General features: G+C 47.1%; 1 protein-coding gene across 2 annotated transcripts; it reads right to left on the bottom strand.

The window, feature by feature from the left end:
- Window positions 1–5,472: 5,472 nt before the first annotated feature.
- On the bottom strand, window positions 5,473–12,275 carry zgc:73226 (uncharacterized protein LOC402792 homolog). 2 transcript variants are annotated; one of them, XM_035609233.2, is made up of 7 exons: window positions 11,844–12,275; window positions 9,576–9,647; window positions 8,782–8,932; window positions 8,542–8,623; window positions 8,100–8,173; window positions 7,261–7,410; window positions 5,473–6,235 (listed from the first exon to the last, which is right to left on the bottom strand). In XM_035609233.2, exons 1-7 carry the CDS (start codon window positions 11,884–11,886, stop codon window positions 6,187–6,189), a joined length of 621 nt encoding a protein of 206 aa, XP_035465126.1. In that variant the 5' UTR covers window positions 11,887–12,275; the 3' UTR covers window positions 5,473–6,186. The 2 variants fall into 2 exon arrangements, with proteins under 2 accessions (XP_035465126.1, XP_035465127.1); XM_035609234.2 differs by lacking the exon at window positions 9,576–9,647.
- Between the last annotated feature and the right edge of the window lie 2,049 nt (window positions 12,276–14,324).

The raw sequence follows: 14,324 nt of genomic DNA, 5'->3' as shown, positions 1-14,324 counted from the left end.
ATGTGTCTGACACCATCCCCCGACTATTTTTATCCGCGATGACCAAATGCTGACACTCTGATATTCATCTCGCAAATCTTCAAATGGTTGTCTGCTAGCAGACACCAAAGATTATAGCATTGCTGTTACCACAATAACAACTGAATGTACTGAGTTACCAATGGTGGACACACGGCTGACCTGAAGAAGTGGCTGCTGCATAAAATAACAGTGCGGGCTGTTCCTGCTCTCGGGGGATGGCTGACAAGACAAGAACGATTCAAGGCACACAATAAGAAGCATGTGGTGCATTCATAGCAAAACAAAGAGATATATTTAATTGTGATCAGAGGGAGAAACACGTGAGACATACAAATATTCTATTGATTGGGTTTTCTGTCATCAAATCCGCCCAGGGTGGAAATTTCCCTTTTTTTTTTGGCGAATCCTCCTCCTGCAACTAAACTCGCCATTTGACATTGATTATAAACACATGGAGGATTATTGTAAAATCGTTTATCAAGCTTATTGGATTTATTTGTCAGTGGAATGCTGTGCAGAAATGTTCGTATGATTTGCCTGAGGACGACATATAGGAGTACTACTCAATATCATTTTTGAGCCTTTTCTTACTCATGCTAGTACCCAAAAAAATATTACTTTTCTCATCTGTGTAAAATTTTCTGACATAATTGAGAAAACATTTCCTGAGGATGACTTTCGGAAAACGGTTTTGGGCAAAAACAACTAAAGTGTTACAGTATTAAAGAAAAATAATGGTCTCATTCAAAGCCTAAAGGGTCCTCTTCACAAGACCTTCTTTCATAAAACATCTTACATCACGACCATAATATTTGAGGAATGGACTCAGACTTATACAACACACTTTTAAACCACAGCTGGAGGTGACCGTAAGTCTCTCGGCTCCTGCGCTGAGTGACTAAGTGCTCATTACTCCGTGGGACGCAATGTCTTACAAGCTCTGCGCCGTTTTACCTGATGAAGTTACGCAACAGCAGCCCGTCAGCGAGTCGGAGGGGTCTGATCCAACACCTCGTTAAATCTGCGGCATCTATCGAAACCTCCCCCCTGTCTGGTTAGAGAGGAATCACTCCAAACCCAAAATTACACTATTACATTGCCTGAATTTCTGGTATTAGACAGACTGTAACTCTGAACCCGAGGCACAGGCTTTAATAAATGGACCCACATCCTGCAGCATGTTTGGACTGCAAACTCTCGAGCCAAATCGGTGTCATGGTGGATAAGGCTGTCGACGTCAAACATGGCATATAGACGGCATATATACAAATGATACATTAAGTGCTGTAGATCCAACATCAATCAGACAATGTACTGTGTAAATAGTGAACAGAAACTTGGACTTGAGATATTCAAACCAACGCGTATGCAAATATGTTTAATTTATGCTGAATGTGAGTTTTACTATTAGTCTGGGTTGTGTTTGAAAAAAACAAACAAAAGCTGGGTTTTGTCTAATCCTTTGAAACCAACTTTCAGGAAAATTACAGGAAACAGATTTAGCCACGGCGGTATTTTTTCAGTTTCGCTTACCTGACCAAATTGCTCGCCTTCATATCTCCCTGCAAAATCACTCAAAGTTGTCTCAGTTGTGGACACAGTAACATGAACCTGAGCGCCCTTCTTGGAAAAACATGGCCATTACACTAGACGATCGATGATAGATGCATAAAGGTATTTCTCAGAAGAGCCCCACTGCAACGGGACATATAATTTCTTAAAAAACAACAACAATGTGGTTTGAGGTTGACTAGATTTCGCATTAGTACGCAAGTCTACGTAATGAAGGCCACTGTAGAAGTTGAGCCTGATGGTTTTGTCATGTATTAACTGTGAGTTCACTCTCAGACCATTTTATTAATCTGCCCAGCTGCTGCTTTAGTCATTCACACCAGCTCACTCCGTCTTCACGAATGTCTCACCAGCACCTACACACCTCATAGCGAGGATGGACACTGTGTAAATCATCACTGAAGCTCTGTGAATCACATGTTCTGCTTTTCACACTAACACCCCCAATGCGACCTTTACACTTTTCTGACCTTTCCATCTTTCCATTCACTTTTCTCATTTTTATTTATTTATTATTATTTCATTTTTTTAGCCACACTAGCAGCATGGCTTCAGAGGCGGCAATTTCAGGCCACCACATTGTTCCAGATTGAAATACTTCAACAACCACTTGACTTGACTGCCATGAAATTGTACACATTCATGGTCTGCAGAGGATGAATACTAATAACTCAAGTGATGTTATATTCCTCGAGCACCATCATGCGGTTTTGTGGGAAAGTTCTTGTCAACTATTGGATGGATACCCACTAAGTATGGTTCAGATACTCATGGTCCTCTTAGAATGAATTGATAACTTTGGTGATCACATATCTCCTCGTCTAGTGCAGTCATTATGTCACTCGTTCAACTCTTCTACAAATAGCCTACCTGCAGAACAAACTTCCCATCAGCCTCTTCTGTAATGTAATCACTGGCAATTTTTAGACACGTTCCCGCCGAATTCTGTGTTGACACAGTTGTGGCTGGAGGAGGTTTCTGAAGGTTTGGTTTTGTTTCCTCTGCTCAGCATCTATTATAAACCTACACACACACACACACAAATGTGACAAATATATCCCGTTTTACTCGTGTGTACAACGTGTTCCTAAAGGAGTCTCTGTAGCAAAAACATGAATCAAACAATTGCTTCAGGATGTGTGGACAAAACACACCCACACAGAGGCGAGGAGCCTCCACGGGACCAACAGTGCCGCATTGTGCTCCATTGAGTCGTATTCCAGGTGCTCTCATTAATCCTTCATACTTCTGGCACATTGAGACCGAGCACGTCTGGGCTAGAGAGGTTCAACGTACGGTGGGAAACAACACGATGCGAGAGCAAACTGGGTCATTTGTTCAGACACACAGTGCAATTCACATCCACAACACTCAGTCAGACTATTGAGAAAGAGGAGTGTATACAAGAGGAGGGGAGAGGAGGCCGCACATGGAAGCGATTAATGCCTCTTCCTGGTGTGTAATCGGCACAGCAGATACAAGATGCCTTGCACGTGTTTGGGTACATAACAGGGGGGGGGGGGCGACCCTCAGTATTCGCCGCAACTATTTTCCCTCTTTCTGTCTCACCTCCGTACCTCGTCAGATATGAGCCTCATTATTGAAATTGCTTCCCGCGTTCTCAAGACTATGAAAAATGCAAGAATCTCTGCCTAGAAATGTTTCTGGCATGGCATTGGTTGTGCATGATCAATGTTAAATCACGTCAGAAGAGGCTCTGCTGTGATCTCCTCCTGCAAACAATAATTCTGTATTTATTGAAGCCGATATAAAATATTGACAATCAATGTGCTTGCATGAAGCCCACAGAAAAGGGAGGAAATAAGTTTTTCGCCCGTGTGCTGGTGTGGTAAGCTGCACACAATTATGCAACTCATTTCTGAGTGAGACTACGTCATTCTGCTATGGGAAATTAAAGCCTACTATTCCTCAGAATAGGTGGTTCACGAGGGGGGAATGGGCCACATGTGGTTAAGTGGAGTTACTTGAGAGGGAGGCTCAAATAAGTGACCTTGTTTGAATGTTAAGGCACAGACGCCACTGCCAGTTTAACAGAATTCCTTTGTTACATTCAACCTCTTTGAAACTGGACTCTCTATTTCCTGTCGAGCACCATAGGAGCAGGGAGATAATGCATTTCCCAGAGAGACAGATGTCCAGTCTCCAAAGTTCAGTTCAGGAAATGAGCAGATTTCTTCCACACTCTGCCTCGGCCTCAGTCTTCTCTCGACTTCAAAAGTTACAAGGGACAAGCCATGAGGGTAGGATTAGTTTTGTACATTTTTTGATAACACCAAATGTCTCAGACTCACGCCCATCACCCTTATTCCCACACTTATACGAAAGGTCGTGGAAAACCACATGTGGCGTTCCATTGCACTGTCCACGTTTCGGGGAGGACGCTACAGGGTCGGCAGATCTTCACACAGGCCGCTGCTATGAAGAATTTACCAAGGTTCACAGCAGCGGGGGATAAAACTGTGTGAGAGCATGGTGATTTACGACAGCCTCTCCCACCTGTGACTGCCTGTTTGCCTCAAGCTGACGATAAATGGTTGGGGGGGAGGTGAATCAGGGACAATCCACAGCCAAAATTCACAGTTTCCAGGATAAATCCGCTCACTTAAGACTCATATGTTCCATCAATCATGGTAGAATTGCACCCACTAAAGTAATTCCTGAGATCTGTTAACAGTGGTGATGCAACAATTTGATCTGACCAGACGAGGGACAGAATCGGTTCATTTTTCTCCTTCAAAGAACAAGCAATGCCAAAGCTTTTGTTTTGAAACGCCACATTCTGCTCAGATTAAGACTTACACACTTTCCGTCTTTTTTGTTTTTTTGTGGACAAAGTTCAAGTCACTCGCTAAACAGAAAAAAACTGCACAAAGCTGCCCCGTACAGTAAGTTGAACCATGAAGACGATGAATGCACTTTTTTTCCTAAGCATGTAACATTTCGCATTTCATCTACTGACAAAGTGATGCCAAAGCGTGTACTAGCCACAGTTTGCGTGTGTGCGTGGGTGTCTGGGCGTGTTACATGTGGACGTCCGTGAATGGAAACCAGGTGGTTTCTGTGCCGTGCCAAGGCGGGCTTGTTGTTGCATCGTCAGCTCGGTGCGTCTAGAAGTAGCTTAACAAGCCCAGCGGGACCCCTCGCATCAAACACGCCGCTAATGGCGGATAAACTCGGTTGGGTTTGGTCCTGCCGGACAACAAATGGGCACATTTTACATCCAAAGCCGCGCAGCAAACACTCAGCGTGCTTTGTCGGGCCCTCTCCGCTCAAGACCCGGGCCAGCTATTTTCATGAGATGTTCAGAGGAAACGGGTTTGTGGTTTATGGGAAAGCCATAAAATGTCAAATCCTTGACTGGTCAAAGCAGCAGCTTGTTCACAGAAAAAAAAGAGAGAAGGAAGACTTGCGTGAGGTAATGAATGACAGAGACAGATGGAAAGAGACAGGGTCCTGTGATGTCATGGCATTTCTACAAGAGCTCAGTTAGACAACAGGGAGAGTCATCACAGGTGGACGTAAAAAACACACAACACACCTTATCGGGACTAATCAACACAGTGATTTGCGGTTATTTACTTCATCTGGAAAAATGGAATACGTCTTAAACAGATGCTGTGGTTCACATGTAGGTTGTTAACAACACATTAGGCTGTAAAAATGTTTCCTCTTTCGCTTCCTACGACTGCCTACTGTATAATCTCCAGACAACCAAAGCTTACTTCAGCAGATCTTTGTGCTTCGCCGGCTGAAAATGCTTCGCCTGGCCCACATTTATTGAACGAGATGAACATGTGCGCGACAAACACCGCTGAGACGAGTTTGGAGGGGCAGAACAGAAGACTCGCAGGCACATTAAGTTTTTTTGAGGAGTGAAGTTTAATGGGATCGTGATTGTCTTTATCCGAGGTCAAATATTGAATTGGTTCATGGGACACAAAAGCTCAACCAGAGCCACTCTTACATTCACTCAGCCAACTACAACTCTCTACATTAGATAAACCATCATGGCATAAAAAACCTCCAAGACCCACTTTCAGTGCCTCGGTCTCACAGAGGGTCATTACTTTTGACAAATTACTGACATTTTGCTCTCTCAGAGGTTGGGAGAAAGGCTACCACATATTATCGTTGCCCATTTGGTTTGCGCACACTGCCCCCAACTAGCTGTTTTCATCTCCTCCAATCAAAGGGATTTATAGTTCTAGTCAGGTAAAACTCTCCTTCCCTTGTATCTGGGCGATCTCCTTCTCTCTGATGCTGCTTTAGCTAGCTGAGATCAGTGTTACTCTTTAGGAGAGTAAAAGTGACCTGGGTCTGACTCGTCGGCCGACATCAATGCGCTCCTCGGGCCCTACGACAAGCACAGACTGACAGGGGGGCTGACGGAGAGACAGACTGGCAGAGTGCTGCTGGGTAGACACATGTACAAATAAACTGAGACAGAGATACAGACAGTCGGGGTCCTATAGTTGCCCCCTTGACGAAGAAGGAAGGAGGCAAATTAGTAGAGAGGGCGGAGTGTGACCTTAGTGGCCAGACTGTTATCAAATAGGGGGCCTACGGCCAATGTCACAGCGTGCAAGTTGTGGAAGCAGCCAGTCGTTTCCCTATGTAGATCCTGAAATGAAAAACAGAGAAAGTAGTAATTAAATGCAGACCTTTCACTAAACCTCTTTCCAAACTGGACGTTTCCAAACCAAAAACAAATGTGCAAAGAAAATGGATTAAACTGTGTTTGTCTGCTCTAATGTAACACAATCGCCAGCATGTCCAGCTATCTCGCTCACTCCAAGTGACCACTCGTGGTATTGCGACAGAAAAAGTCCTTCGCTGCCCCAAAAGCTTTTCTCTCCATAGACGCTATTATATAACAGATGTCCATAAAACTGCTAACAAGACAAGGTTGTTTTTTACTCTTTCTATTATGGGTTTTCAATCCAAAGACATTTCTATTTGTAAAACTTTCTCTGCGCCTAGAAAACTTATGTAACTGATGTAAACGGTGCTGGGAACCACTAATGTGCGTGTGCGGTGGGACTCCCGATGGGAAGGCAAACCTGGAATGCTAGAAAACTTTTTCGGCTTATGTGCCGGATAAGCAATTTTCATTCAAGTGAATGGGTAGGGCCGTCGTTGACTCCATGAACCACTTCCGTGGAAACCGACAACTAGTTCAGAGGCCAGGAAGCCTGTCATTAATCATTCGCTAACTACATTAGTTTGTCGGCTCACAATTTCACATTTTAGCAAAGCAATACATCCACTGGTGTTGTATTTTTCCCTCTGTGTGGAAGAGAGTCCAGGATGCTCTAAAAGTTTGAACTCATCAACTCTGTGCTGCTTCTTATTAGATTTGGCAAAGTTCACCCTCCAGAAACCCTAGCCAATACATTTCCCAAGATTACATTATGTTAAAATCTTAAAGACATCAGCATGCTATTTGAAAATACACATTGGTGTTTAAGATCATTTTCATCATAGGACTTCCTAGTTCTAGCTCTATCTTCAACATGTGTCGTCAACTTTTGAAATTGCAGGAGTTAGATAACAGTAGCACTGCTATAATAAATTTTCTTCAGATAATGTATTAATTAACGTAAATTGGACAACCAGTGAGCCTTTGCACGCGTGTGCTTGTCTCACCCGACGCCAAGTGTGAGCAGGTGCGACGCCAGCAGCGAGGGGACGAGGATGAGGAGGACGTCGGAGGAGAAGATTCCTCTCTTCATCACCTCTGTCTTCCTGACACTGAGGGAGCTCTGCGGCTGCTTCGGGTGCTGAAACACAAACTCTCTGGAGAGAGACAAGAGAGAGAGAGCGACAAGGAGCCGGAGATAAGAGGTGCGGGGAGAGGGAAGATAGAAAAGGGCAAAAAAAATAAAAAAATAAACAGAGATAATGAGAACACAAGAGAGAAGCCTGAGACTGCGAGAGAGGGAGCGGGGTTCGGCGAGCTGGAGACCATTAAGAACCGCTACCTGTCAAACAGATTAAAAGTTGGAGTGTGGCAGGGTAAATAAAGATGAGGATGATTCATGTGTTTCTCAACACTCAAAGGCATAACCCAGGAGCAAAATTTGAAACACACCGTTGGAACACGCTGTCAAACTCCAACTGATCAATGAAATGCATCGTCTTTAATGTGTTGTGCGGTTTTGCAGGTAAAAACAGGCCCAAAGCTTCACAACAAACTTTTAAAAGAATTGCGATACAACATAGCAACCTGTGGTAATTAGTGAGCTTCAGAAGTGTCGGAAGGTCGGTTATTAATTCTGGACAGACCTCCCCCTTCGTTTCAGTCTTTTGGCTAAGCAAAGATCATTTTGTCTGGCTCCCTCCACACCATGAGCGTATAATATCGATCCATATCTCTAACTCTTGGCAAGAAACTGTTCCTTTCCATGTAAAGCACTTAGGGAGCAAACTTAAATACATTTTTAAAAATAAAATACAATTAATGACTTGAATGGAGCGAGTCTTACTTCGGTGGCATATTTTCAGGTCTACTGGACCAGTCCCACACCCAGTCTGTGTCCACTCGCCGGTCGCCATCCTCCTGCAACATACAAGGGGGATCAGATGATGTGCAACAGTCGTGTGGACCTGTAATGTTAATCTGAGTACATGGACAGCGCACTGCTAACACTGATGAGGATTTGCGTCCTGAGAGATCTCAAACCTTGTACAATTCAGCAAGAAGCAACTGCACAAAGAGGCTTCCATTAATCGAACCAACAACTTGTTTGACCCTCTCTTGGATGTTAGGGCACCCTTCAGACATATGACCTGAATTCAAATAAGTAGCCTATAATACAGATTACCTAAACATTCAGAAATGTGCTGTAATGCGATAATGCAGTGATTTTTTTTTATTATTACTAAAGGGACAAAGAAGCGAAGATGAAGTGCTAAGAAGATGACTACCTGTATGGTGACACAGTCACTGTCCTGATCACTGGAGGGTCTCGGGGAACCAGTGGACTGTGGAGTCGCCACCTGCGGAGGACTGTGGACGACCGCCAGGTATTTACAATGTGCATTTCGCATCAAGAAAACGACAGACTGCAGCTAAATAAGTCATCGCCACCACAACAAAACACAAACCGGAAGAAGTAAGCACATGTTGGGAAGAACAAGCAAAGTCCCCCTGAGATCCACACCAACCTGTCTTTACTCCTCTCACACTCCAGCTGCGCCTCCAGAAGGATCCTCTCCAGCTCCCCCTGCAGGGCGGAGGAGATGCTGTCCTGCGGCCCCGTCAGACTCTCCCTGCGGCTCACGACTGCGATCAGCTCCTCCAGCTCGACCCAGGAGCCTGACGAGGAAACAACATGATGAGCGGCAGAGTTTGTAATGATGCTCGAGGTGCAAGGCAGGGGAGCAGGGAACCGGCGGGCCTTCGAACACATGCATTAGACAAGTCGTGGCCAGGAAAGTAAACACGATATATATATATATATATATATGTATAAAATATATAAAATAATAATGGAATCAAACCGGAATCAAGATGACATCATGTTAGTGCTTTAACTGACAGAGAATCGGCTGAATTGTGTTGTCTAGAAGTGATAAAACAGAAGTTTACAAAACACCAATGATTCTAGGCAGATTTAGAATTAAATTAAATTAACTTTTTGTTTTGTACGTGTTTTCGTCGATGCAAGTCATGAGAGCGGAACGAACATGTTGACCTGCATTATTTTTTCCCTTCTAAATTATGTCTTGTTTCTTGACTATTTTTTGATTAGATGGTCCAAATAATTCGCTCTTCTGTCACATGTCAACTCATTTGATTTTGATAAACCTCTTTGTTTCCCTTTAAAATGTTCTGGTGTGTGTGTTGTGCACTGACACATGGTGAGTCATGGGATAAGCAGCAGCAACAGGGATGTCCTGACATGACATTATTAGACCTGGGAGATGGAAATGTGGCTGCACGGGGAAATCACACGCACTCGTAACACTGCCATACATAAGGACGGGAGCCAGGGAAGAACCGAGTGTCTGTTTCTCTCCATCAATGACTTCTGAAAACACACACACACACACAGCGTATGAATGAATGGACACATGAATGGAGGGTCACTGGGTGCATGGGCAGGAAGAGATTTACACATGCACGCGCACAAACACACGCACATGCACACACACACATGTATGCTGGTGTTTGTGGCGTGCCCACACTCGTAGCCAAACAGCAGAGCAGGGCTAACGCAGGCTGACAGCAACGCTTGCTTATGTAAGATGTTATTTCCGCTAGAGATTAGCCATTCACCCTCTGCCTTCCTCCCCTTGTTTCTCCCTCGTCATGCTGTCTTGTATCCCTCGCTGACACATTTACAAAACATCAACACCTCATCTGCCCGCCACAGAGTCCGTGCCTCCTCATCCGATCTCCCTAACCTTCACTTTGACCAGGTTTCATGACACGGTGGGAACTACGCAAAATTGTTGCAGAAGAGGTGGAATCCTGAGTGGGCACCGAGCAGGAGAGAAGGGGAGTGCGGGCGGGATGCTGATGGGGGAGTGTGCCATTGCCCTAGTTGTGTTTCTACAGAGGGGAGGTATGACATAACAACCGCCTCGCTGCCTGACTTATCTATCTGGCACCTTTCTGCAGCACTAAATCTGTTTTCTGTGGTGCAATCCTGTACACATTCATCTGTGCCACTGCCAAATCAGTTTTATATAATGTGGACAAGAGCTGGATGTTAAAAGACCCAGTGGACTGCAGCGCAGTGCCAGTTACCAGTTACCAGGGCGTGAGATGGAGACAGAGGATGGGGGGAGTTTTTTATGTTTTCTCTCCTTTTTGCTGAAGGGAGGGAAGAGACCAGGGGAGGGTCTTTATATGTATATTTTTTTTATGCCACATATTTATATTTTTCTTCCATTTTTGTCTCGATAGGTGCAAAAGGCCTAAATAGTCACGATCAACGAAGTAACTCCTTTCGTCTGCACCATGGACAATAAAGGTGATAGAACAGAACTTTGGTGAAGTTAAATGCATCGCAAACAGTTAAGCTATACATGTATTATATGTCACATATATATAATATATATATATATAACCCCGATAAAATGCCCCGCATGACTTATTCACTGAGCAGTTTCAATGAAACTGCTCAGTGAATAAGTGAAAAACCGCGAGGAGGAAAAGTCGATGTGTCAACTTCATTCGTGTTTTCTTTTGCCAGTATTTCCTGGACATTTCATTCAACTTTGCACTTCATCCAGATGGGAACTCCACAAGTGGCAATGACGTCATTCGGAGGCCTGTCGTTCAGCAGCAGAGCGCAGCTGGAAAGCTGTGAACAGGACCCGCACTTATTATATTTTCGGTAACAGCTGATTCCATTCTGGGCGGTTTGAAAATGACTGTTCTGATAACAAAATAATCCTGAAATTAGGGTGGAGACATAAGGGGCAAAGGGTGTGACAATATCAAATATCAACATCGTGTCATGGCCTCTAATCCCTGCATTGGGAGCACTGTAATTAATAAGGCCACACAAAATGCTCAATTTAAAGTCTAAACCCCCTCCCCACCGCAGTCATTTTCCTACTGTCCCTTAGTGTCCTGCTCCCCACATCACATTGTTCCACATGTCTTTCACCCTGCATCCTCTGTGCCAGGCAACGTGCACAACATGCACAGTGGAGCTATAAGCGTCAGGAAATCTCCGCAGCCTAATTGGCTTACAGAGATACAAACAGGTGAGTCAGGGAATCCGTTTACACAATGACGGTGTCAGTGGCCACAACAATTGCAACAAAACAACTGCATTTATCTTCCTCTTCTCCTTCCTCTTCTTCTTCTTCTCCTCGATGCAACGCCCTGTCACACCTTGCTCTGAGTCTGGCATTCACCCTGTGAGCATCAGGTCTCCACTGATGAGCAGATGTGGCTCGAACATCTGCTCATCAGAGCTTGCATGGGGTCATAGCTGAGGTGGTTTGCCCAGACTGTAGACATTTGCACTCTGAAATTAGACTGTAAACACACACGCACGCACACACACACACACACACACACACACGGCAGCATCACATCACCTCTGTTTAACTGTTTAATCGCCACGGGGGGAGAGAGGGGGGGGGGGGGGGGGGGGGGGGGGTTCTTCTGCATGATCGTGGCTTTCAAAGCATCTAAATAAATAAATAAATTAATTAATACATAATCATCACAACAAGCACTCGGTCCACGTGCCGCCATCACTCACCGCAGAGTCCGTCCTCTGGCGTCTGTGAGCCGGACAGGGACATGCTCGGTCGCCGGGAGGGCTGCGGGGAGAACACGAGGAGAACACAGGAGAACACGAGGAGAACACGAGGAGTACACGAGGAGAACACAGGAGAACACGGGAGAACACGAGGAGAACACGAGGAGTACACGAGGAGTACACGGGAGAACACGAGAGAACACAGGAGAACACGGGAGAACACGAGGAGAACACGAGGAGTACACGAGGAGTACACGGGAGAACACGAGAGAACACAGGAGAACACGGCAGAGAGACGGATGCTGCCGACGCGGAGCCGCGGAGGACGAGCAGGTGCGAGCTTGTGGGTCCCGACCGGTGCGCGCTTCCCCCTCGATCACTCCTGTGTTTGTCGTGCGCACACTCGGGACCGGACACCGGGGCACGGATGCAGCGCTAATCCCCCCCCCCCCCCCCCCTCTTCATCCCCCCCTCTTCTCCCCCCCTCTTCCTCCCACTCTTCTTCCTCCCTCCCCTCTTCCTCCCCCCCCCCTCTTCATCCCCCCCTCTTCTTCATCCCCCCCTCTTCTCCCCCCCTCTTCCTCCCACTCTTCTTCCTCCCTCCCCTCTTCCTCCCCTCCCCCCTCTTCTTCCCCCCCTCTTCTTCCTCCCTCCCCTCTTCTTCTTCCCCCTCTTCTCCCCCCCTCCTCTTCACCCCCCCTCTTCTTCATCCCCCCCTCTTCCTCCCACTCTTCTTCCTCCCTCCCCTCTTCCTCCCCCCCTCTTCTTCCTCCCCCCCTCTCCCCTCTTCTTCCCCCCCTCTTCTTCCTCCCTCCCCTCTTCCTCCCACTCTTCTTCCTCCCTCCCCTCTTCCTCCCCTCCCCCCTCTCCCCTCTTCTCCCCCCCCTCTCTTCCTCCCCCCTCTCCCCTCTTCTCCCCCCCTTCCTCCCACTCTTCTTCCTCCCTCCCCTCTTCCTCCCCCCCTCTCTTCCTCCCCCCCTCTCCCCTCTTCTTCCTCCCACTCTTCTTCCTCCCTCCTCTCTTCCTCCCCCCCCCCTCTTCTTCCTCCCCCCTCTCCCCTCTTCTTCCCCCCCTCTTCTTCCTCCCTCCCCTCTTCCTCCCACTCTTCTTCCTCCCTCCCCTCTTCCTCCCCCCCCTCTCTTCCTCCCCCCCTCTCCCCTCTTCTTCCCCCGCTCTTCTTCCTCCCTCCCCTCTTCCTCCCACTCTTCTTCCTCCCTCCCCTCTTCCTCCCCTCCCCCCTCTTCTCCCCCCCTCTTCTTCTTCCCCCTCTCCCCCCCCTCTCTTCCTCCCCCCCTCTCCCCTCTTCCTCCCACTCTTCTTCCTCCCTCCCCTCTTTCCCCCCCCTCTTCTTCTTCCCCCTCTCCCCCCCCTCCCCTCTTCTCCCCCCCCCTTCCTCCCACTCTTCTTCCTCCCTCCCCTCTTCTTCCCCCCCTCTTCTTCCTCCCTCCCCTCTTCCTCCCACTCTTCTTCCTCCCTCCCCTCTTCCTCCCCTCCCCCCTCTTCTCCCCCCCTCTTCTTCTTCCTCCCCTCCCCCCCTCTCTTCCCCCCCCTCTCCCCTCTTCTCCCCCCCCTCTTCTTCCTCCCTCCCCTCTTCCTCCCCCCTCTTCTCCCCCCCCCTCTTCTTCTTCCCCCTCTCCCCCCCTCTCTTCCCCCCCCTCTCCCCTCTTCTCCCCCCCCTCTTCTTCATCCCCCCCTCTTCCTCCCACTCTTCTTCCTCCCTCCCCTCTTCTCCCCCCCCTCTTCTTCTTCCCCCTCTCCCCCCCTCTCCCCTCTTCTCCCCCCCCTCTTCTTCATCCCCCCCTCTTCCTCCCACTCTTCTTCCTCCCTCCCCTCTTCTCCCCCCCCTCTTCTTCTTCCCCCTCTCCCCCCCTCTCACCTCTTCTCCCCCCCCTCTTCTTCATCCCCCCCTCTTCCTCCCACTCTTCTTCCTCCCCCCTCCCCCTCTTCCTCCCCCCCTCTTCTCCCCCCCTCTCTTCTTCCTCCCTCCCCTCTCCCCCCCCCCTGAAGTGGTAAACAAAAGCTCAGCAGGTGAGAAGCCACGAGGACAAACAAGGTGCATCCAAATCTGAAATATACATTCAGACTGGCAAAAAAAGTTTCATAAAAAAAAAAGCTTATGTCACAAAAAAAGAACAGTACATATGATTTATCTATCATGCCAATATTTAGCCAAGCCCTTCTTGGGATTAACCACCCCCAATTTACAACATGTACATCTTCTTGCAGAACATGTGACGAAGACGCACCACAAAAGGAAAGAAAAATCCAAAAATGAAAAGAGGAACTATTACTGTTAAATCAATACATTTATTTGATGGACAGTTTTTTTTCACCTTCTCCCCCAGGCTTTGTTTTCTCTCTCTTCAGGTAACTGGCTGAACGATACGTTTCATGCGTAAACAGCCAACTCAATCTTTGCAGCACATCATCCATATTCACAAAATCAATTCCTTTTTGTTATCATCTTTTTAAAACAGAGCG

This window comes from Scophthalmus maximus, chromosome 20, assembly GCF_022379125.1.
Source record: "Scophthalmus maximus strain ysfricsl-2021 chromosome 20, ASM2237912v1, whole genome shotgun sequence".
NCBI classification, from domain to species: domain Eukaryota; kingdom Metazoa; phylum Chordata; class Actinopteri; order Pleuronectiformes; family Scophthalmidae; genus Scophthalmus; species Scophthalmus maximus.
Note: the sequence above shows the minus strand (reverse complement) of the source record. Positions and strands in the feature narration are given on the sequence as shown.